General features: G+C 49.1%; 1 protein-coding gene across 15 annotated transcripts in view; it reads right to left on the bottom strand.

The window, feature by feature from the left end:
- Positions 1 to 5,623: 5,623 nt before the first annotated feature.
- CEP164 (centrosomal protein 164) overlaps positions 5,624 to 24,550 on the bottom strand; it is a 98,278-nt gene continuing 79,351 nt past the window's right edge. For 14 of the 15 annotated variants that reach the window (XM_058446392.1, XM_058446397.1, XM_058446401.1 and 11 more), the window contains 13 exons: positions 23,371 to 23,514; positions 22,862 to 22,945; positions 22,674 to 22,742; positions 22,144 to 22,319; positions 21,686 to 21,812; positions 21,264 to 21,325; positions 20,560 to 20,782; positions 9,941 to 10,048; positions 8,951 to 9,089; positions 8,014 to 8,361; positions 7,076 to 7,142; positions 6,052 to 6,174; positions 5,624 to 5,899 (listed from right to left, as the gene is read on the bottom strand). In XM_058446392.1, the coding sequence (XP_058302375.1) occupies positions 5,803 to 5,899; positions 6,052 to 6,174; positions 7,076 to 7,142; positions 8,014 to 8,361; positions 8,951 to 9,089; positions 9,941 to 10,048; positions 20,560 to 20,782; positions 21,264 to 21,325; positions 21,686 to 21,812; positions 22,144 to 22,319; positions 22,674 to 22,742; positions 22,862 to 22,945; positions 23,371 to 23,514 (1,767 nt within the window). In that variant the 3' untranslated portion in view covers positions 5,624 to 5,802. The remainder of the gene's footprint in view (positions 5,900 to 6,051; positions 6,175 to 7,075; positions 7,143 to 8,013; positions 8,362 to 8,950; positions 9,090 to 9,940; positions 10,049 to 20,559; positions 20,783 to 21,263; positions 21,326 to 21,685; positions 21,813 to 22,143; positions 22,320 to 22,673; positions 22,743 to 22,861; positions 22,946 to 23,370; positions 23,515 to 24,550) is intronic. The other variant, XM_058446400.1, reaches the window with a different exon arrangement.

The following is a 24,550-nucleotide window of genomic DNA, read 5'->3' as shown; positions in this document are numbered from 1 at the left end:
CTTGTCCTCTGTGTCCAAGACTTTTGCAGTTACTCATGGGAAGTCACACAGGTTGCAGAGTCTCTGTTATGGTTCCCGACTTCCCTGCCAGGGCAACGACAATACCAACAGCTCACATTTATTGAGGCCTTACTATGTGCCGAACACTGTTCTAAGGACTTCTTGCATCCTCACAACCTCTTTATAAAGGACAATGTGGAAATCCTTGTTCAATTCATAGCCTCCCTGCTTTTAACCCTGAGAGTGAGACTCACCAAACTGTCCCTCTTCTTCTTACCTCCCAAGGACAGGTATCCCTCTCTTCAGCAGGGGCAATCAGAAATGTCTCCAATGCCCTCTGCTCTACTCCACAGAGCAAAAGCCATGAGGCAGACTGACCTCTCCTATCCTAGAATTTTTAAAACTAGGAGAGCACTACCTGCACCCCATCCTGCCCGAGCGAGGAGAGGAGCTGTGCTTCCTGGAGATGGGGGCAGCCCCTCCCAGGCTGTGCTGCCTACCCACAAACCAATTCATCACAGACCAAAGGGCTCTCCCTGGAGAGTTAGAAGGCTGCTGGAGAGATAGTAAGGTTTCCAGGGTGGGGGCTATGGCTGAGCTGACTTAATGAAACAGCAGCTCTCTCCCAGCTCCAGATCAATCATCCCAATGATCCAGATCCAGTCCCCCTATCTGATCAGAATTCAAGGCCAGGGGAAACAATTGACATATGGATTTGGATGTAAGTGCTATGGTTCTTTCAAGAAAAATCAAAAGGGAGAGGACATTAACCAGCTGATTTGACCCAACCAAGGAAGATGGGAGACGATCCTTCCTTCGGGGCCATCTTGTCCTAACCCTCGCCTCCAACCTGGGGCCATGGGTCCATCCCAAAGGTTATGTGCAGGAGCCTTTTCGATTGTTATGCTGTCACGCACCAGCACCTCCACAGACACTCTGCAACCCATCACCTTTGCTCTATTTCAGGGAGCGCTGGGATCCCAACCCAAGCCTGAGGGTCAGAAACAGCATGGCTGGGAGCCTCTCAACAGTCACAGTAGCCTCAGAGACCCTGGAAAGGGAGAGAAGAAACTAGTGAACTCTCCAGGTAGTGTGCCTTCGTAAGGCCCCATAGGGAAGGAGGATCAGGACTTTGAGGGCTGCTGGGCAAGGAGACTCCTACGCCCTCTCTAGAAGAAATGCTACTACATCTTCTAAAAGCACTGACAACAATCAGGGTGATAAGTTTGATGGGGACAGTGTAATATGACCCCAAAACCAAGAGCTGGGGTTCTACTCAATGTAAGACATGGACTTTCTAACCCACAGTGGAGCTAAGCGCGCTATGGGGTGTGTGCGTGTGCGTTCGCGTGTGGCCATTTCCTCTCCTCCCACCTGATAGAAAATGTTGGCAGATTCTAAATTACAAAGACTCATATTTACAAATGTCTGCCGTCTCCTCAACCCTACTGTGATGTGAGGAGTGCTTATCGCCGCAGAGCACCAGCACCTCTCTCCTTTTCAGGGTAGCTGTGATATGTCTCAAATTAAGCCTCCTATTTCATTTATGTTCTTTCTTTTCATCTCTTTTTTTTTTTGGAGACACAGTCTCACTCTGTCGCCCACGCTGGAGTGCAGTGGTGCAATCTCGGCTTACTGTTGCCTCCGCCTCCCAGGTTCAAGCGATTCTCCTGCCTCAGCCTCCTGGGTAGCTGGGACTACAGGTGTGTGCCACCACACCCAGCTAATTTTTCTATTTTTAGTAGAGACAGGGTTTCCCCATGTTGACCAGGATGGTCTCGATCTCAATCCACCCATCTCGGCCTCCCAAAGTGCTGGGATTACAGGCATGAGCCACCGTGCCCAGCCAAGGCTCCCACTTCAAGGGACTCATTTACTAGAAACGAACTAGGTCTTTGATAATGTGTGTGCTGGCCCATGTGAACCACCAGCTTCTTGGAAGGGAAAAATAAGAGTGCATTGTTTTCAAACTAAAAAGAACTAGAAAAGAAGGGAAGGCCTGTCTTCCTCTGGCTGTGGTAGTCCATCATGGAAAAGAGCATTACACTGCCCTTCCCTTGCGGTGCTGTGTGACATACCTGCTGGAGAGGGCACATGTCATGGGAGGGCAGGCAGGGGAAGCAGGCAGGAGATGCAAGAGGAAAGGAGAAAGAAGGGGACTTTCCAATTCATCAGGACACGGCTGATAGCAGGAACTTCATTTTTTAACCATCACTTTCCCACCTCCCCCAAAAAAGCTGGTGGTGGGATCAGCAATCCCCTCATAGCACACCTCCCCACCAGAGCCTTGTCTTGGCCCTCCAGCAGCCCTCTGGATGAGGCCAACTCACCACCCAAGGCAGACCCCTCAGAGTTACTGAAGCAGAGGCCGCTACCCTGCTTCATTCCCAGAGTGTGGGTTCAGGCTTAGAGCTTGTGACCAGGGAAGACACAGGAACGGAAAGGACTTGTTCGGGTGACAGCTTGTAGGTGGCAGAGTCGAAAGTAAACCCAGGACGGAGGCCAAGATTATTTCCCCACACCTCATACTACTATTTTGTGTGGGAGTTTACTGGAGGGGCAGGGAGGCGGGAGGGGTCAGTGGGGGCCGTCTATCATCATTCCCAGCATTGCTCCCTTAAGAAAACAATCAACCACTCACGACAGAGCTTCGGGCAATCGTCCCATCCTACGTTAGGAGTGGCCCATACTCCACCAGTAACGGGGAAGAGAATCCTAAGTGTCCCTTCTTTTTGTTTGCACAAAATCTCCAGAAAGAACTGGTAGTATTTTTTACCTTCAAGGGGGAGCACTAGATAACTCATGGAGTGACTTTTGTATCATTTGAATATCGAGTCATGTGAACATATAGTCTACTAAGAATATCCTTAAAAAAAAAAAAAAAAAAAACTCTTTTCTGAAGCTCCAGGCCAGGAAGTTAGGACACTGGTTCTATTCCCACCTCTGCCACTGTGGCTACAACTTGAGGCAACTCATGTAGCCTCTCTAGACAGTTTCCTCTACTGCAAAACCTGAATGTACTGAACAAGTAATCCATAAGGCCCCACTATGGACCCCAATTCCTATGATGAAACCCAATTCCCAGTGTGATGATATGAGGAGGCGGGGCCTTTGGGGAGGTGATTCGGATGTGAAGGCACAGCCCTCATGACTGGGATTAGTGCCCTCAGAAGGGGCTGAAGGAGCCAAGAGTCCTACACTTCTACTAGGTAAGGACGCAGAAGGTGCCCTCTAGGAACTAGAAACCGCTCACCAGACACTGAATTTGTCAACACCTTGATCTTGGATTTTCAGCCTCCAGAATTGTGAGAAATAAATGTTGTTGTTTAAAAGCTACCTGGTTGATGGTATTTTGTCACAGCAGTCCAAGTGGACTCAATGGCCCCTTTCAGCTCCAAACATCTATGATTCTAGTCTCCCCAGCTAGATGCTAAAACTCATGAGAGGAGGGATGGGACAATTTTGGAATCTTCTGAAAAAGTCCCTTTGTAAGCCCTAACTCAAGGAGGTTTTCCCCCAGCTAGAAGCCACCTGCTTCCTGCAACCCAGGTCTTCAGACCAAGCTGGACAGGACTGTTCTGTGTGCCAGGAGGAGGACAGGAGATGCTGACACAGCAGAGCCTGGTTCACAGATCTCAACTTTCAGAGATCTGGGTTCAAATACTGGGTCATTTGCTGTATGACCTTGGGCTATAGTGATTTCACCTCTCTGAGCCTAAGTTGCCTCATGGATGAAATAACACTAAAACAAATGTTAGCTTGCTTCCCCTTCCCTCCCTTCTTTCCTTTCTTCCTTCCCCCGAGAAAGTGGCTAGGATACAGAATTGGGTTATTCTGCATGCTTTGTCCTTAGGTTGGTTTTCTTATACAAATCCATGTCATGTGGCCATCTTGGTTTGTTCTCCTAGCAATTCTGTTGCTACAAATCCAAGACTGTATTTAGGCTGTTCACACCGCTGGAGCAGAAAAACCCAGCTAACTTTGCCAGCTTAGGGACTTTGGGGGACTCATCTTGCATTTGTCTGCACCGCGAAAACACCAATCAGCCTTTGGGAAATGGCACCATGGGTCTCCGGCTGGTAGGTGGGAGAGCAGTGAAGGGGCAAAGGCAGAGATGGCGAATTCAGCACTTCCCAAGGACTGGCAGCGGGGAAGACGGCGCTCTGGGGGTGCAGGGATGGAGTGTGGGGGCACTGCACATGTAGGGAGCTCAGCTACTTTACTGGGGACCCCAGGCATGTAAAGGTTCTCTGAGCCTTGGTCTCCTCATCCATAAAAATGGAGCAGAAAATATCTACGTCAATATCTACATTGTTGCGATGATTAAATCAGATACTACATAGGGCAGTGTTCTATGAATATTCATTTTTCCTTCCTCCCTTCTCAGGAAGGAGGCAAAGGCCTCCTAAAAGAAGGAGACACATTTACATGACTGCCTTGTAGAAAATGGACCCGCAGAGATTTAAATGATGCAGAAAACACCCAGGATTATCACTAGAGTTGGCTGTACCACATAAGCTATTCCCAAAGCACACAGAATGAGCCACATGATGAAACGGAGTTTTCTATGTAGTGGGCTGATGCTTAAAAGGCATCTGAGGAGATCAACAGCCAGTTGGATCTTAGTTTCTTATTCCATGACCAAGAAATGAGTTGGAGGACAGGAAGGAGTTAATTTGTGTGTCAGGGAGGCAAGGGCAACCCCACAGCTTGCAAAAAAACAAAAATAAGTGCATTTTATTTAAACAACGGAACAAACATCAGAGAACATCCCCTGCAAAGCCCCCACCCCAGAGCCCGCTGATGGAAGCGGGGCTGCAGGACGCTCTGCCACAACGGCAGCATCTCCAACTGCACAAGATCCCTTGCTGCCAGGGCCGGGCACCGGCCTAGCCCCTTGCCTGCCTGCCTGAGGCAGCCGCGGAATCAGGGCAGGGGTGGCACAGGTAGAAAAGACAGATGGAAACAATGCCCATGAATATACCCAACGTGTCCCAGGAGGATAAAAACCATCATGAGGACCAGAAGCCATCCCAGTCTTTTTTTGGCCTCCCAGAGAAGCTGTGTTTGAGACCTGAGACTCCAGCTGAAATGGCTCCCTGAGGAGCCCCAGGGAGCAGGAGGGGTACTCCTGAGGGCAGTCCCTGAGGAAAACACAATGCCTCCAGAGGGACAGCCCCCAGCACCCTCCAGCAGGGCTCTGGACAGCTGAGCCCAATCCTGAGAAAGTCAAAAAGAGAGACGGAATGCTCAAGAAAAGAGGCATTTAAAAATTAAGAAAAGAAAGACAAAAAAGAAAGCGTCTGATCTGAGGCTGAGGTATTGTAGATAGATGTGAGCCCAGAGAAACCGGGTCCCAGGGTACACACATGCTGGGGGTCTTTGTCCCGATGAACTAAGAACCATACGCACAACCTCCTTGGGAGCCCCGAGCAGTGCGCTGCAGCCAAGGAAACAACCAGCTCCAAAGGGACTCCCTGAGCCTCCGAAGGCAGCTCCTCTAACACCTCCCTTCCTCCCAAAGGGCTCCCGGCCCTGATACCCCACAGCCACCACACACCATCAGCTTGCCATGTCAATGACAAGAGCTCGTACAAGTCCACACATTTTAGCCCAAGATAGGTTATGTAGTCACAGAATGTGTGGCTTTACTGTTCCACTCAACCCCCTGGTCCCTGGTGGCTCATGCAAGTCAAAGGGGGAAGGAGGGTGCTTTCTCAGATGGAAGAAGGCAGGCGGCTCCTCAGGCACTTGGTCTGGGTGGAGGAGAGGCTGGGCTGCCCCAAGCCCCTGCTCAGGGCCTCAGAAGCGATACACCTTCACTCTGTTGTGCTCATCAAGGCCCAGCTGCAGGAGGCTCAAAGTAGCTTTTGGCTTGGGTGCTGAAGAGAAGACAGGTCTGGCCACAAGGTGAAGGAAAACTGCAGTCACGGCATAGCCAGGCAGCGGCCATGAAAGGGTCAAAGGCTGAAGAGGATCCTCCTCAGCCCCTCAGGGCACAAGCACGGGCCCCACAGCCCAGCCCGGTTTGGGAACCAGGTAAAAGGATACAACCTGGGGTCGTTCTTGACACGTTCCAGCCACCTCCGGTTGGCCTCAATTATGCCCTGAAAGGTGGTGCTGCCCGCCTCAGGGACTTGGGAATGGGAGTGCTGTAGGACCCGGAGCTGCTCACTGGGAAGGAAGAGGAGAGCATGGGGGAGGGGAGAGAGGAGGCGCGGAAGTGACAGAGGATGCACAGAGGCCATCACATCTGTCGCCTCCTCCCTCTTCCTCTCAGCTACCAGAGCAGCTTCTCCGAGGTCCCTAGCAATTCAAAGCTTCAAAACATCTGCCCCTCCAGAACAGTTCCCAAACGGGAAGGTGGTGGACGCCCTCTGCCCCCTTGCTGGGTGCTACTGATACAAAGCTCTGGGCTCCCACATCTGCCTGCTCCCGCCAATCTCATCAGCAAAGTGCTCCCCTCTGTCAACTCAATCCTTGGCCAGCGTCAGCTCTCAAGTTGGCCAAAGAGTTGGTGGGGGGTACTCATTGTTAGCAGGCTAAGGGAGGGAGAGGGGGAAACATCTGGCAAGGAATAAGATGAATGGAAAATTAATAACAGGTTTAAATAATTTCCCGTCTGTCTCCTCCACAGGGTGTCCCTCTCACTCCAGATGTTGCTCAGCAGGACTGGGGGAATAAGGGAGCCACAGGAAGCAAACAAGAGCTCAAGGGCAAAGACAAAGGCCAGACTCCGGGGCTGGAGGGGCTAGAGGGAGGGGCTGGGGCAGGGTCCCACCAGGGGCTGACTCCTCCCCCCAGGGGCCAGAGGGCAGTTTCCTCAGGGGGTTGCTGGGGTAAGCCCAGTCCTTCCCCACTGGGACCTTGGCAGTGTGAACTTGACTTTCCCCTGGTTACGGAGGGGTGCTTCAGACCCAGGCAAGTGGGGACAGCTCTGTGGACTAGAGGCCTGCCTGACTTCTTGGGGTAAGACCAGGAGGTCTTCTCCCCTCAGAGGTCCACGCGCCCAGGGAGGCACAGTGAGCAGCTCGACTATGACGTTCCACCCCAACCAGCCCCTAAGGAGGCTCACCTGGCAGACACGTAACCCAGCCTGCTCTCCAGTGGGGCAGGGCTGTTGCTGAGCAGCGGGATGCCAGCTGGAAGAACGTGGGGACAGGGCTCAGAAATGGGCAGTGGTCACCACCCTGCCCACCAGCACCTCTTGCCTCCCCAGAATAAACAATAAAAGGAAAAGTTTCAGTGGCTGGAGGCCAGAGAAAGGTGAGAGACAGGAATGGTCCTATATTATTTTATTTTTAAAACTTAATCTACTTTTCAATTTGGGTTAGGGTAGAAAGAAGATATTTTGTTTTCCCTCAAATGCCTTGTGTTTTATGGCTTCTCATAATCCTCAGCAGGGCTGAGACCTGGGAAGGCCACCTGGCTCAGAAGCAAGAATTAGCCACACAACCAAGAGGTTCCAAGCAGAATCCTGGAGTCACAGAGACATGGGGTCACAACTGAGTTTGTTACTCACTCACTGGGTACCCTGGAGCATACTACTTAACCTCTCTGAAACTCAGTTTCCTCATCTGTAAAATGGGGATAAATAATTACTACGTTAGAGAATTAAGAACTAAATGAAAAAATATATATAAACTGCTTGGCCCATAATGTATTACACAAGATGGTAGCTATTAAGATAATGACAACAATGACCTTTTAGGTCCTGCTGAGCTCCAGAATCCATAATAAAGGCCCCAGTCAGCCAGGCTCCATCTAAACCGTCCAGACCCATAGAACTGGCTGCAGGGCCACCTGCAATGTCTCCCTCCCCAGGGACCCACAGGTAGAGTCAATGGACCAATGGACTACGGCAACGGTGGGGGAGGAGAGGTGTGGCAAAGGGATGCAAAAGAGGAAGAGGAAAAAAGGAGCAGGAGAAAGAGGGCAGAAGAAAAGGAAGGAAGAGGAAGAGGAGGAGGAGGAGGAGGCAGGCGGGAAGGCTCCGCCCAGAGTAGGGCTCACATGGAAAATACTTGCGCCACTTCTCCAGCAGGAAGTCGTCCACCGTTTGAGCCACAGAGGAGGGGAGCCTGGGCCCCTGCCCTGAATCCCAGGCCCATCGGGTGGACGTGGGTGTAGCAGATGATAAGGCTGAGAACCTGGCCAGGGAGCCATAGTACGTGGGGGTGGGGGTGCTCTTAGGGTCCCGGGGAGGGAGCTGGGCTGGCGTGGAGGCAAGAAGCGGCGGCGGCGACGGAGGGTTGAGGCTGTCCAGGATGCTGAGGACGCTGCTCAGCTGGCTGCTGATCTGCCGGAGGGAGTGGCTCATCCCATGGATCTTGCGGGAGGTGAGACTCGGGGTTGAGTTGACTGAAAGAAAAGAGGTGGATGGTGGGAAGGGACTCAAGCTCAGGACCCTGGACCATTCCCAGACACAGCTGTCATGGAGGACCCTACTGGCCACCCCTCCCTGCTTCTCCAGACAACAGCCCCTCAACCTTATGAGGGGGTCAGGGATGGCAGGGCTTCTGTGTTCCAGACAGTGCAGGTGAGAAGCTGGCCATGAGAAACAGGTTTCGAGGGCAAGGCCCTGGGTGAAGGGCCCAGGACCCCAGAGAGAAGGAAGGGGAGAGGGCCCTTCTGTCACATACAGGCCAGAGCAGCTGAGAGAGAAAAGCCTCCTCAAGGAGGCCTTGGAAGAGAAGAGGCCAGCAGGGCCAGTGGTCACACTGTAGAGTGCTCTGCAGCATTCAGAGGGCTTCCCTGACCTTTCAGCCCCACATGCTAGCAAACCTAGATGGACTGATTCCTTCCCAGCATTGACTGAGCACCTGGTCCAGACACTGGCTCACAGAGGCCTCCCTCTGCAGGGCTGAGGGAAGGGGGCTCTTCTTCTGTTCCCCAAGTTCCTCCCATTCCATGGATACCATGGTCCTCACCCCGCATCTCCCCCACTCACTCCTCTGCTGCTGCCACCACTCACAGCGAGGCAGGGAACAAGATTCGGAACTTTCACTGCTCAGGCTGTCCATGTCACTAAGGTCGAAGGTTACTGCCTTCTTGGTGGGGGATCCTCCCAGAGTGCCCTCATCTGAGGCCTGCGGGGTAAAGTCAGCAGTTATGACCCACCCCTCCTGCATGCTACCCTTCCTCTTTCCTCCCTAGGAAGTGGCTAGGACACTAAGCTAGGTTCTTCTGTCTGTTTTGTCTTTAAGCTGGTTTTCTTATGCAAATCCATGAAACACGGCCATCTCCATTTGTTCTCCTAGCAATTTTGTTGCTACAAATTCAAGGTGGCATGTAGGCTGTCGCCCTTGTGATGTGTGGGAACTGAGGACTTGGTGAGTAGACTCCTCTGGGGCCCAGAGTTCCACCAGGCACCCTGGGTGAAGCGAATCACACAGGCTGCCTCACAGCAGGGTGGGAGGGAGGCAAGGCTCAGCATATGTCCCAAATGCCTGAGACATAGACAACAGTGCCATCAGGCCCACACAGACCCCCACCACCCTTTCCAGTAAGCTCTCCCTGCAGTGTTACTCCACCTAAGCCTCCCCCGCTACATCTAAGCCTCAGACATCCAGAAGAAAGTCCACAAGGTCCCAAGGCAGGCAGGAAAACCTATCATGTGTGTCCATTCCTGACACCCTGGTCACACCTCTCCTTAGGGACCAGGGCAGGGTAAGGGCTCGGCCCTCTTCTCAGGCACCTGTAGCAAGAGGTTCCAGGTATATTCAGGACCATTCAGCACAGGTATCCAAACCCACAGGTGTCTTCAAAACTCAGAACTGAAGCCACTGCCACCTTCATCAGCCAGTAGACAAGCCTACTGCCCAATCCTGGGCCCTAGAGGCCCAACTCCCCCTGATGCAGGACCAAAGAACTCAACCCAATCCCAAGAACAGAAGAGGAAGGCCGGGGCCCACTGGGCTATGTGGACATGGGGCTGCACCTCTTCCCAAAGAGAGGACTCCAGCTGATTCAGCTTCTCCTCTTTCTTCTTCAGCAGGTTGTGGCCTTTCCGCATGGCCGACTTCATCTCATCCAGGTGCCTGGTCTCCTGCAGCCAAGGAGAAAACAGAGGAGAAATGACTACCCACACAGATGCTGGAGTCCCAACCCTGCCATTTGCTGACTGGGTGATCTTGAACAAATTACTATAGTCTGCTTTCTCATCTGGAAAAGAGAACTATGACTTTTCATAGGGTCATGAGAATTATAAGAGAAAGAGTATGTTACTATGTTACATGCTTAACACCATGCCCACACCTTAAAAACTCTCAAATGGTTACTGTTAACCAAATGGTTATTATTTATTATGATTACTGTTTTTAGAGATGAGGTCTCACCATCACCCAGGCTGGAGTGCAGTGGCCTGATTACAGCTCAGTGCAGCCTCAACTTCCTGGGCTCAGGCAACCCTCCCACCTCAGCCTCCCAAGTAGCTGAAGCTACAGATGTGTGCCACCACACCTGGCTATTTTTTTTCTTTTTTGGTTTTTTTTTTTTTTTTTTTTTGTAGAGACAGAGTTTTGCAATGTTGGCCAGGCTGGTCTCAAAATCAAGTGATCCTCCAGCCTCAGCCTCCCAAAGCACTGGGATTACAGGCATGAGCCACCACATCAGCCACAAATGGTTATTATTATCACTGCTCCAATTATGATTACTCTCATCACCACCACCACCATGGTTGAGAGGGGTTAAGCAGAGCAATGACAGGGTCATGGGTGGCATGTATATAACCCTGGGAAGCTGCCCCTCTGTCTATTCCAGCCCTTTGCTCTCTGCTGACCCCAAGCCAGTCCTAGGGGCCATCGGGGCCTGAGCCCCTTACCAGTTCTGAACACCATCACATTTCTTTTCTTTTTTTTTGAAATAGAGTCTCGCTCTGTCACCCATGCTGGAGTCCAGTGGCGCGATCTCGGCTCACTGCAACCTCCACCTCCTCCAGGGTTCAAGCGATTCTCCTGCCTCAGCCCCGAGTAGCTGGGATTACAGGCGCGCACCACCACACCCAGCTAATTTTTTAATTTTTAGTAGAGACGGGGTTTCACCATGTTGGTCAGTCTGGTCTCGAACTCCTGACCTTGTGATCCACCCACCTCGGCCTCCCAAAGTGCTGGGATTACAGGCATGAGCCACTGCGCCTGGCTGAGCACTATCAGATTTCTAAGGGCCCAGGTGATCCAAGAGAGCTCACCCTGCCAGGACCCTCAACTGGTCAAAGATCTGTGACCCCAACTAATAATAATGGCGTATCTGTGTTTTCATTGCAAATTAGGCTATCAGAGAAGCAGGGCGGGTAAGTAACTCAAAGTCGCTAAGTGTGTTCAAAAGACTTTCATGTACGAATGAAGTCTTTAGTGTGACAGAATGGAAAGGCAAAGCACTGGGTTTGAAAGTACTAAACATTAGTCATACTCTTCACCAGGAAAATGGGACTATTACTACTGCCTTGCACATTATAAACGGTTATTGATATGGTTTGGCTCTGTGTCTCCACACAAATCTCATCTTGAATTATACTCCCACAATTCCCATGTGTTGAGGGAGGGACCTGGAGGGAAATAATCTGAATCATGGGGGCCATTTCCCCCATACTGTTCTCGTGATAGTGAATAAGTCTCACGCAATCTGATGGGCTTAGCAGGGGGTTCTGCTTTTGCTTCTTCCTCATTTTCACTTGCCACCACCATGTGAGAAGTGCCTTTTGCCTCCCGCCATGATTCTGAGGCTTCCCCAGAATCATTTCCCCAGTGGAACTTTAAGTTCAATTAAACCTCTTTTTCTTCCCAGTTTTAGGTATGTCTTTATCCACAGCATGAAAATGGACTAATACAGTAAGCTGGTACCAGGAGTGGGGTGTTGCTGAAAAGATACCCAAAAATGTGGAAGCGACTTTGGAAATGGGTAACAGGCAGAGGCTGGAACAGTTTGGAGGGCTCAGAAGAAGACAGGAAAATGTGGGAAAGTTTGGAACCTCCTAGAGACTCGTTGAATGGCTTTCACAAAAATGCTGATAGTGATATGAACAATAAGGTCCAGGCTGAGGTGGTCTCAGATGGAGATAAGGAACTTGTTGGAAACTAGAGCAAAGGTGACACATGTTATGTTTTAGCAAAGGGACTGGCAGCATTTTGCCCCGGCCCTAGAGATCTGTGGAACTTTGACCTTGAGAGAGATGACTTAGTGTCTCTGGCGGAAGAAATTTCTAAGCAGCAAAGCATTCAAAATGTAACTTGGGTGCTGTTAAAAGTATTTCATTTTAAAAAGAAAAACAGAGTATAAAAGTTCAGAAAATTTGCAGCCTGATGATGCAGTAGAAAAGAAAAACCCTGGGGTGGCTGGCAAGATGGCCAAATAGGAACAGCTCCAGTCTGCAGCTTCCAGCAAGATCAACGCAGAAGGCAGGTGATTTCTGCATTTCTAACTGAGGTACCTGGCTCATCTCATTGGACCTGGTTAGACAATGGGTACAGCCCATGGAGGGCAAGCCAAAACAAGGTGGGTGTCACCTCACCCGGGAAGCACAAGGGGTCAGGGAACTCCCTCCCCTAGCCAAGGGAAGACAAGAGGGACTGTGACTTTGGGGACAGTGCATTCCGGCCCAGATACTATGCTTTTCCCACAGTCTTTGCAACCTGCAGACCAGGAGATTCCCTTGGGTGCCTATACCACCGGGCCCTGGGTTTCAAACACAAAACTGGGCAGCCATTTGGGCAGACACCGAGCTAGCTGCAGGAGTTTTTTTCATACCCCAGGGGCACCTGGAATGCCAGTGAGACAGAACCATTCACTACCCTGGAAACAGGGCTGAAGCCAGGGAGCCAAGTGGTCTAGTTCCAGATCCCACCCCGACAGAGCCCAGCAAGCTAAGATCCACTGGCTTGAAATTCATGCTGCTAGCACAGCAGTCTGAAGTCGACCTGGGATGCTCGAGCTTGGTGGGGGCGGGGCGTCTGCCATTACTGAGGCTTGAGTAGGTGGTTTTCCCCTCACAGTGTAAACAAAGCCGCCAGGAAGTTCAAACTGGACGGAGCCCGCCACAGCTCCACAAAGCCACTATAGCCAGACTGCCTCTCAAGATTCCTCCTCTCTGGGCAGGGCATCTCTGAAAGAAAGGCAGCAGCCCCGGTCAGGGGCTTATAGATAAAATTCCCATCTCCCTGGGACAGAGCACCTGAGCAAAGGGGCAGCTGTGGCGCAGCTTCAGCAGACTTAAACATTCCTGCCTGCTGGCTCTGAAGAGAGCAGCAGATCTCCCAGCACAGCACTCGAGCTCTGCTAAGAGATAGACTGCCTCCTCAAGTGGGTCCTTGACCCCCGTGCCTCCTGACTGGGAGACACCGCCTAGCAAGGGTCGACAGACACCTCATACAGGAGAGCTCCAGCTGCCATCTGGCGGGTGCCCCTCTGGGACGAAGCTTCCAGAGGAAGGAAAAGGCAGCAATCTTTGCTGTTCTGCAGCCTCCGCTGGTGATATCCAAGCAAACAGGGTATAGAGTGGACCTCCAGCAAACTCCAGCAGACCTGCAGCAGTGTGGCCTGTTAGAAGGAAAACTAACAAACAGAAAGGAATAGCATCAACATCAACAAAAAGGACATCCACACAAAAACCCCATCTGAAGGTCACCAACATCAAAGACCAAAGGTAGATAAATCCATGAAGATGAGGAAAAACCAGCACAAAAATGCTGAAAATTCCAAAAACCAGAATATCCGTTCTCCTCCAAAGGATCACAACTCCTCACCAGCAAGGGAACAAAACTGGACGGAGAATGAGTTTGACAAACTGACAGAAGTAGGCTTCAGAAGGTGGGTAATAACAAACTCCTCTGAACTAAAGGCACATGTTCTAACCCAATACAAGGAAGCTAAGAATCTTGTAAAAAGGTTAGAGGAATTGCTAACTAGAATAACCAGTTTAGAGAAGAACATAAATGACCTGACGGAGCTGAAAAACAAGCACGAGAACTTCGTGAAGCGTATACAAGTATAAATAGCTGTATCAATCAAGTGGAAGAAAGGATATCAGAGATTGAAGATCAACAATGAAATAAAGCATGAAGACAAGATTAGAGAAAAAAGAATGAAAAGGAACGAACAAAGCTTCCAAGAAATATGGGACTATGTAAAAAGACCAAACCTACGTTTGATTGGTATACCTGAAAGTGATGGGGAGAATGGAACCAAGCTGGAAAACACTCTTCAGGATATTTATTATCCAGGAGAATTTCCCCAACCTAGCAGGACAGGCCAACATTCAAATTCAGGAAATACAGAGAACACCACAAAGATACTCCTCGAGAAGAGCAACCCCAAGACACATAATCGTCAGATTCACCAAGGTAGAAATGAAGGAAAAAATGTTAAGGGCAGCCAGAGAGAAAGGTCGGGCTACCCACAAAGGGAAGCCCATCAGACTAACAGCGGATCTCTCTGCAGAAACCCTAGAAGCTAGAAGAGAGTGGGGGCCAATATTCAACATTCTTAAAGAAAAGAATTTCATATCCAGCCAAACTAAGCTTCACAAGTGAAGGAGAAATAAAATCCATACAGACAAGCAAATGCTGAGAGATTTTGTCACCACCAGGCTTGCCTTACAAGAGCTCCTGAAGGAAGCACTAAACATGGAAAGGAACAACCGGTACCAGCCACTGCAAAAGCATACCAAATTGTAAAGACCATCGATGCTATGAAGAAACTGCATCAACTAATGGGCAAAATAACCAGCTAGCATCATAATGACAGGATCAATTCACACATAACAATATTAACCTTGAATGTAAACAGGCTAACTGCCCCCAATTAAAAGATACAGACTGGCAAACTGGATAAACAGTCAAGACCCACCAGTGTGCTGTATTCAGGAGACCCATCTCATGTGCAAAGACACACATAGGCTCAAAATAAAGAGATGGAGGAATAGTTACCAAGCAAATGGAAAGCAAAAAAAGGCAAGGGTTGCAATCCTAGTCTCTGATAAAACAGACTTTAAACCAACAAAGATTAAAAAAAGACAAAGAAGGGCATTACATAATGGTAAAGGCAGAAGAGCTAACTATCCAAAATATATATGCACCCAGGAGCACCCAGATGCATAAAGCAAGTTGTTAGAGACCTACAAAGAGACTAAGACTCCCACACCCCACTGTCAATATTAGACAGATCAACAAGACAGAAAATTGACAAGGATATTCAGGACTTGAACTCAGCTCTGGACCAAGTGGACCTAATAGACATCCACAGAACTCTCCACTCGGAATCAATGGAATATACATTCTTCTCAGCACGACATAGCGCTTATTCTAAAACTGACCACATAATTGGAAGTAAAACACTCCTCAGCAAATGCAAAAGAACAGAAATCATAACAAACAGTCTCTCAGACCACAGTGCAATCAAATTAGAACTCAAGATTAAGAAACTCACTCAAGGCTGGGTGCGGTGGCTCAGGCCTATAATCCCAACACTTTGGGAGGCTGAGCCAGGAGGATCACGAGGTCAGGAGCTCGAGACCAGCCTGACAAACATGGTGAAACCCCGTCTCTACTAAAAATACAAAAATTAACGGGGCATGGTGGCACACACCTGTAATCCCAGCTACTGAGGAGGCTGAGGCAGCAGAATCACTTGAATCTGGGAGGCGGAGTTTGCAGTGAGCCAAGATCGTGCCACTGCACTCCAGCCTGGGTGACAGAGCAAGACTCTGTCTCAAAAAAAAAAAAAAAAGAAACAAGTAAGTTCTTTGAAACCAATGAGAACAAAGACACAAGGTACCAGAATCTCTGGGACACAGCTAAAGCAGTGTTTAGAGGGAAACTTAGAGCACTAAATGCCCACAGGAGAAAGCAGGAAAGATCTAAAATCGACATCCTAACACCACAATTAAAAGAAATAGAGAAGCAAGAGCAAACAAATTCAAAAGTTAGCAGAAGACAAGAAATAACTAAGATCAGAGCAGAACTGAAAGAGAAAGAGACACCAAAAACCCTTCAAAAAAATCAATCAATCCAGGAGCTGGTTCTTTGAAAAGATTAACAAAATAGATAGACTGCTATCCAGACTAATAAAGAAGAAAAGAGAATAATCAAATAAACACAATAAAAAATAATAAAGGGAATATCACCACTGATCCCACAGAAATACAAACTACCATCAGAGAATACTATACACACTTGTATGCAAATAAACTAGAAAATCTAGAAGAAATGGATAAATTCCTGGACACATATACCCTCCCAAGACTAAACCAGAAAGAAGTTGAATCCCTGAATAGACCAATAACAAGTTCTGAAATTGAGGCAGTAATTAAAAGCCTACCAATCAAAAAAAGCCCAGGACCAGATGATTTAAAGCCAAATTCTACCAGAGGTACAAAGAGGAGTTGGTACCATTCCTTCTGAAACTACTTCAAACAATAGAAAAAGGACTCCTCCCGAACTCATTTTATGAGGCCAGCATCATCCTGATACCAAAACCTGGCAGAGACACAACAAAAAAAGAAAATTTCAGGCCAATATCCCTGATGAACATCGATGTGAAAATCCTCAATAAAATACTGAATCTAGCAGCACATCAAAAAGCTTATCCACCACAATCAAGTCGGCTTCATTCCTGGGATGCAAGGCTGGTTCAACATACGTAAATCAATAAATGCAATCCAACACACAAACAGAACCAATGACAAAAACCACATGATTATCTCAACAGATGCAGAAAAGGCCTTCGATAAAATTCAACACCCCTTCATGCTAAAAACTCTGAATAAACTAGGTATTGATGGAACGTATCTCAAAATAATAAGAGCTATCTATGACAAACCCACAGCCAATATCATACTGAATGGGCAAAAACTGGAAGCATTCCCTTTGAAAACCAGCACAAGACAAGGATGCCCTCTCTCACCACTCCTATTCAACATAGTATTGGAAGTTCTGGCCAAGGAAATCAGCCAAGAGAAAGAAATAAAGGGTATTCAAATAGGAAGAGAGGAAGTCAAATGGTTTCTGTTGGCAGATGACATGACTGTGTATTTAGAAAACCCCATTGTCTCAGCCCAAAATCTCCTTAATTAAGCTGATCGGTAACTTCGGCAAAGTCTCAGGATACAAAATCAATGTGCAAAAATCACAAGCATTCCTATACACCAATAATAGAGAAACAGAGAGCCAAATCATGAGTGAACTCCCATTCACAATTGCTACAAAGAGAATAAAATACCTAGGAATCCAACTTACAAGGGATGTGAAAGACCTCTTCAAGGAGAACTACAAACCACTGCTCAAGGAAGTAAGAGAGGACAAAAACAAATGGAAAAACATTCCATGCTCATGGATACAAAGAATCAATATTGTGAAAATGACCATACTGCCCAAAATAATTTATAGATTCAATGATATCCCCATCAAGCTACCACTGACTTTCTTCACAGACTTAGAAAAAACTACTTCAAATTTCGTATGGAACCAAAAAAGAGCCTGTATAGCCAAGACAATCCTAAGTAAAAAGAACAAAGCTGGAGGCATCATGCTACCTGACTTCAAACTATACTACAAGGCCACAGTAACCAAAACAGCATGGTACTGGTACCAAAACAGACATATAGACCAATGGAACAGAACAGAGGCCTCAGAAATAGCGCCACACATCTACAACCATTTGATTTTTCACAAACCTGACAAAAACAAGCAATGGGGAAAGGATTCCCTATTTAATAAATGATGTTGTGAAAACTGGCTAGCCATATACAGAAGACTGAAACTGGACTCCTTCCTTACACCTTATACAAAAATTAACTCAAGATGGATTAAAGACTTAAATGTAAGACCTAAAACCATAAAAACTCTAGAAGAAAACCTAGGCAATACCATTCAGGATATAGGCATGGACAAAGACTTCATGACTAAACACCAAAAGTAATAGCAACAAAAGCCAAAATTGACAAATGGGATCTAATTAAACTAAAGAGCTTCTGCACAGCAAAAGAAACTATCATCAGAGTGAACAGGCAAACTACAGAATGGGAGAAAATTTTTGCAATCTATCCATCTGACAAAGGGCTAATATCCAGAATTTACAAGGAACTTAAACAAATTTACAAGAAAAAAAAACCAACCTCATCAAAAAGTGGGCAAAGGATATGAACAGACACTTCTCAAAAGAAGACATTTATGCAGCCAACAAACACATACAAAAAGCTCATCATCACTGGTCATTAGAGAACTGCAAATCAAAACCACAATGAGATGCCATCTCACGCCAGTTAGAATGGCGATCATTAAATATTCAGGAAACAACAAATGCTGGGAGAGGATGTGGAGAAATAGGAACGCTTTTGCACTGTTGGTGGAAGTATAAATCAGTTCAACCATTGTGGAAGACAGTGTGGTGATGCCTCAAGGATCTAGAACCAGAAATACCATTTGACCCAGAAATCCCATTACTAGGTATATACCCAAAGGATTATAAACCATTCTATTATAAAGACACATGCACACGTATGTTTATTGCAGCACTGTTCACAACAGCAAAGACTTGGAACCAACCCAAATGCCCATCAATGATAGACTGGATAAAGAAAATGTGGCACATATACACCATGGAATACTATGCAGCCATAAAAAAGGGTAAGTTCATGTCCTTTGTAGGGACATGGATGAAGCTGGAAACTATCATTCTCAGCCAACTAACATGGGAACAGAAAATCAAACACTGCATGTTCTCACTCATAAGTGGGAGTTGAACAATGAGAATACATGGACAGAGGGAAGGAAACATCACACACCAGGGCCTGTCAGGGTTGGGGGCTGGGGAGGGATAGCATTAGGAGAAATACCTAATGTAAATGACAGGTTGATGGGTGCAGCAAACCACCATGGCACGTATATATTTATGTAACAAACCTGCATGTTCTGCACATGTATCCCAGAACTTAAAGTATAATTAAAAAATAAAAAGAAAAACCCATTTTTTGAAGAGAAATTCAAGCTAACTGCAAAAATTTGCATATGTAACAAGGAGCAGAATGTTAATCCCCACGACAATGGGGAAAATGTCTCCAGGACATGTCATAGGTCTTCATGGCAGTCCCTCCTATCATAGACCCAGAAGCCTAGAAGGAAAAAATGGTTTCGTGGGCCAGGCCCAGGGTCCCCATGCTGTGTGCAGCCTAGGGACTTAGTGCTCTAAATCCCAGCCACTTCAGCCATTGCTAAAAGGGGGCAAGGTACAGCTTGGCCCATGGTTTCAGAGGGTGCAAACCCCATACCTTGGCAACTTCCACGTGGCGTTGAGCCTGGGGCTGCACAAAAGTCAAGAATTGAGGTTTGGGAACCTCTGCCTAGATTTCAGAAGATGTATGGAAACACCTGGATGCCCAGACAAAAGTCTGCTACAGGGGTGGGGCCCTCATGGAGAACTTCTGCTAGGGCAGTTCAGAAGGGAAATGTGGGGTCAGAGCCCCCACACAGAGTCCCTACTGGGGCACTGCCTAATAGAGCTGTGAGAAGAGGGCCACCATCCTCCAGACCCCAGAATGGTAAATCCATCAATAGCTTGCACTGTGCACCTCAAAAAGCAGCAGATATTCAATGCCAGCCTGTGAAGGCAGCCAGGAAGTGTTTGCCTTCAGCTGCATTGCTGTACCCTGCAAAGCCACAGGGGCGGAGCTGCCCAAGACGATGAGAACCTACCTCTTGCATCAGCTTAACCTGGATGTGAGACATGGAGTCAAAGGAGATCATTTTGGAGCTTTGAAATTTGACGGCCCCACTGGATTTCGGACTTGCATGGGCCCTGTAACCCCTTTGTTTTGGCCAATTTCTCCCATTTGGAATGGCTGTATTTACCCAATGCCTGTACCCCCACTGTATCTAGAAAGTCACTAGCTTGTTTTTGATTTTACAGGCTCATAGGCAGAAGGGACTTGCCTTGTCTCAGATGAGACTTTGGACTGTGGACTTTTGAAATGTGAGGACATGAGATATGGAGGGGCAAGGGGTGGAATGATATGGTTTGGCTCTGTGTCCCCACCAAAATCTCATCTCGAATTGTACTCCCATAATTCCCACATGTTGTGGGAGGGACCTGGTGGGAGATAATTTGAATCATGGGAGCCGTTTCCCCCATACTGTTCTCATGATAGCGAGTAAGTCTCATGAGATCCTGATGGGTTTATCGTGGGTTTCTGCTTTTGCTTGTTCCTCATTTTCTCTTGCTGCCACCACCTTAAGAAGTGTCTTTCGCCTCCTGCCATGATTCTGAGGCCTCCCCAGCCACGTGGAACTGTAAGTTCAATTAAACCTCTTTTTCTTCCCAGTTTCTGGTATGTCTTTATCAGCAGCATGAAAATGGACTAATAGTGTTATCATAAGCTTCAAATTATTTACTACTAGAAAAGGTGTTTGCATGCTATGCATTGCCACGTAAATATAAGTGACCCAGGGCCAAGGTGGCCACTCTCATGGAGTCCCGAGAATGACCAACTGAGGGGGAGCCCAAAGGACTGTTTTGCTGACTCTCCCTGCCTCCCCCACACAGGGCTGGCAGGCCCTTCCCAAAGCTCCTGACCTTCTCCAGGTTCTTGCGCCTATCTTCCAGGGCCTTGATGCCTGGTGGGTCTTTGGCCACCTCCTGCGCACTGGCCAGCTCATGGCGCCAGTGCTGCTGGGCAGCTTTCAGAGCTGTCTGCCGCCTCCGCATGGAGCGTGTCTGCCGCACAAGGAACTCCTTGGCACTACGGAGGGCTACCCCCTCAGCAGAGAGGAGGTGCCAGACATTGTGGGAGGACAGGCTAGAGCAGGAGAGTTGAAGAAGGAAAACAGAAGCCTCTAAGAACTCTGCTCTGGGTCACACAGCCCCTTCCCCAGCAGATGCCCACCCTGAGCACAGACCAGAGCTGCTGGGCTGGGGCTGGGCACTGTGAGTGCAGGGATGCCACTGTTCAATACCCACAGTGTGCAGTGCCTGGGACTGACAGTGCCCCCACCCTGATTCTGAGAGGGATTGGGCCTGGGGCCTCCAGATAGATGACCAGACACTTCCAGCAATCTGCTTCTCCACTAGAGGAGAATGCCATGTCAAAGGTCACAGTGGGCAGTTTCCTGGCTTGCCAGAGAAGATTCCTTAATCCTCCGGAGCCTTCCCCATGAACTAAGCCCCACTGGTGATCACTGTCTCCTCACTTCAGCTCACCCAAGCTCTATGATGCAGGTACTCACTTACCCCCCTTCATGGTACCCTAACCTCAAATAAGACAGGCTATGGGAACTCACCTGTCCAAGTATAAGTCCTCCTTGCTCTGGGAGAGAGAAGAAGACACCTCTTTGGTCTGGTTCTAGGGACACATGGTAGAAAAGTCCACAGAGTGTAGCAAAAGAGACACCCTGCAGGTTCAAGACCCCAAAGCCCCCCCAGTGGTCTAGACAAGGAAATGGCTCTCCAGCTGCCAGGCACTGTTTACTTATAGATATCATCTGACTGGTGGAGATGACTGGTAGCTGGGAATAAGAACAGACCAGGTCCCATAGAGAGCAGAGCCAGCCCCTCCTGATGCCTCGGCCCATCTTATACTCCTCCCCTTCTGAGGTTCCACCCCTCCTGATGACCTGTCCCCTCTGGAAGTACTCCCCTGAGGCCCAGCCCCTCCCAATGCCCCACACCATCCTGGTGCCCCAGCCCCCAGCCCTCAGCTCACTGTCCCAAGGGATTTCCTCAGGTCCTCAATGTGGAGATCTGGCTCAAAATGTGGGGAAGCATTATTTTCCTCAACTGTCACTTCTCTCAACAGGTGCTGCTTCTTTTGAGCTTCAGCCTCCAGGCTGCTGTGGAAGGAAAGGGGAGTGAGAGGCAGGGTGGTGGCTGGGGATGTGGGGGAGGGGTGAAGTGGGTCAGAACCATCTCCACCCCCTCACTCCCATCCGTCAAAGTCCCTGAGGAAGGGCTGAGGCACGAATAATAGCACCAGAGATACCCTGCTTTTCACAGAATCTTAACAACCCCAACTCCCTACAAAATGTAGCCACAGGCTCCTCTGCCTAGCTCCCAAGCTGGGACTCCACCTCTCCCTATTAACTGGGCTATGACACAAGCAGCAGAGGTCAGAGGGCAGGCAGGAGGCAGCCAGTGGGGCTAAGTGCAGGGTGCCCACGCCACCTGATGTGTTTCTGCAGTTGCTGGCTCTGAGCCTGCAGCAGATCCACTTGGGACTCCAGCTTCAGCTTGCGGGCCTGCAGCTCATCATTAATTTCTTGGAGCTGCTGGTTTGACTGCAACAGGTGGGTGTGCTCCTTCTGTGCCTCCTCCAGCTGCTGATGGGTGGCTGTGGCTTCCTAGGGGCAAAAGGAAAGATAGAAGCACCCAGAGACAGCACAGGGAGAAGGCAGGGAGCAGACAGCACTAGAGGATACGGAAGCCAAAGGAGGACAGGCTGGGGATGAACTCAGAGCCACTGAAGTCACCACCTCTGAGGTCAAGAGGTCTTCAGGCTCCTGTCCCACCACAGCCCCACTCCCTTGAGGTTCCCAAGTGGGGTCCACAGAGTGGCACTATTTGTGGAATACTGGCCAACAGAGTTTGGAACCCCAGTGCCCTGGACAGATCAGATGAACAAAATGTGGGGACAGGGAGAAGAAAGACACGAAATGGAGGAAAAACAGGAGGGAGGACAAAACAGGGAGACAAACCTCACTCTTCAGAGCAACCTGCCTCTGCACATCAAGCAGCTGCTGCTTCTCCCTCCGGGCGGTCTCCTCCTTACAGGGAAGAGACAGGATTTTCTGGCTGGCTGGAGAGCCCAGGTCTGAGGGGCAGAGCCTGCCCTCTGCTAGAGGAGCTGTGACTCTGAGGTCAAGGACTCCTGCAGATCCCTCACCTGGACCTCCAGCAGAGCCAATCTGGCCTTGACATCTTTAGCTCTGGTTTCAAGGTCCAACTCTAAATCCTGGAGCTTCCTTTCCTGCCCAGAAAGAGAAACACATAAGCATAGAAAGAGTGTAAGGCATTAGCTGAGGGGCAGGAGAGGGTTCCAGAACCCACCATGCCACACCGCAACCTCCACTCTGGGCTCAGGCTTCCTCGCTGTGTGCCCCTGCAGCCTCCCGGGAAGGCTCCACACCTTGTTTACTTCCCGCTGGGGCAAGGAGACGCAAAGTGCCAACCCCAGTGCCTTACAGGGGCTGACCTCTAGTTCTAATCCTGAGTGTGTTCCCTGGCACAGAAAACAAAGTAGCAAGGATGCCCCAGCTTGGAGATGGCCAGTGAGAGACTCTTACTCCAGAAGCTGTCAGGCTTCAACCTGCTGGGGCCATGCGTCTGCTTCCAGCACATTCCTACTGTGCATGGAGGGGTCACAGTGGGCTCACCCTGCTCCAGGCCCCTCACCTGCTCCCTGTGCCGGCGCCGCAAGTCCTCAAGACGCTTGTGTTGCTCCTGCCTCACAGTCTCCAGTTCTCGTTCATGGGCCCTCTGCAGGCGCTCCAGCTCTCCGGTCAGGTGCCCCAGAAGCTCAGCCCGCTGCTTCCTCTCCTGCAAGGAGGGTGGACCCATTGGTGGGAAGCTGTGGCGGCCCCTTCCACCACAAAAATCACAGCTCCCCCCAGCCCTGCAGCCTTGCGTCAGTAAGATCAGGGACACCGTCGGCTCCCTAAAGCCAGCTCTTGGAGAAGAGGAGGGTTATAAGCACAGCACCGGCCCTGGCCCCAGCAAGCCTACAGCTGAAGCAGAGGCTGGCCAGATACCACGACAGATTCCCTCTCTGGCTCTCCTATGGCTCCACCACATACAACTTTTCCTCCTTAAGGAATGAGAGGTCACTGATAAATCATCACTACTCTTCAGCAAGGTCATAATTGGTTGGGGGGAAGGGATGTGGCAAATTTCATCAAGGGACCTGCTATTTCTGCCCTGGGAAAGATCTAGAAAGAGTCTGGGATACTGGTTCCAGTTACTGGAGCAGTAGTCTTAACGCCCTGCAGGGGCCCAGCTGTGGGTTACCGTCAGCCACCCTCTACCCACCCATTGTTCACCCTTAATGTGAGCAAGGCAGGCCAGCTTGGGTACACTCAAGTCGCTGAACTTTCCTACCTTAAGGCCAAAGGCTTAAAATGGGGAGGGAGAATATCAGTATTACTTGGCTCTTGCCAGTCTATTTCTTGGTGTCCTGAGATGTTGAGGAACCCTGGTGACATGGCGTTGCAGTGAGGAAACTGAAGGCTTTGGAGTCAGACAGCCTGGGCTTGAATCCTAGCTCTTCTACTTATTAGCTGGGTGTGATCTTGGGAAGCTACTTAAACTCTCCAAGTCTCAGTGTCCTCATCTTTAAAATGGAGATAATGATAGTAGATCCTTCCTAAGGCTGGTGTGAGGACTAAATGAGTTAAAATAGATAAAGAGCTCAGAACAGTTCTTGGCACACAGTACAAGCTCAATGTGTGGGGGTTCTTTTTATTATCAGAAGAAAGTACAGCCTGCCTGATAAAAGTGGAATTGCCCCTCATTAGGTGGAGGTTTTTCTCACGCTTTAATAAAAAAGGCAAAAAACATCATCGTGGCAGGGTATCAG

This window comes from Hylobates moloch, unplaced genomic scaffold (genome assembly GCF_009828535.3).
Source record: "Hylobates moloch isolate HMO894 unplaced genomic scaffold, HMol_V3 SCAFFOLD_11, whole genome shotgun sequence".
Classification (NCBI taxonomy): domain Eukaryota; kingdom Metazoa; phylum Chordata; class Mammalia; order Primates; family Hylobatidae; genus Hylobates; species Hylobates moloch.
The sequence above is the reverse complement of the archived record's forward strand: the minus strand, read 5'-3'. Positions and strand labels throughout refer to the sequence as shown.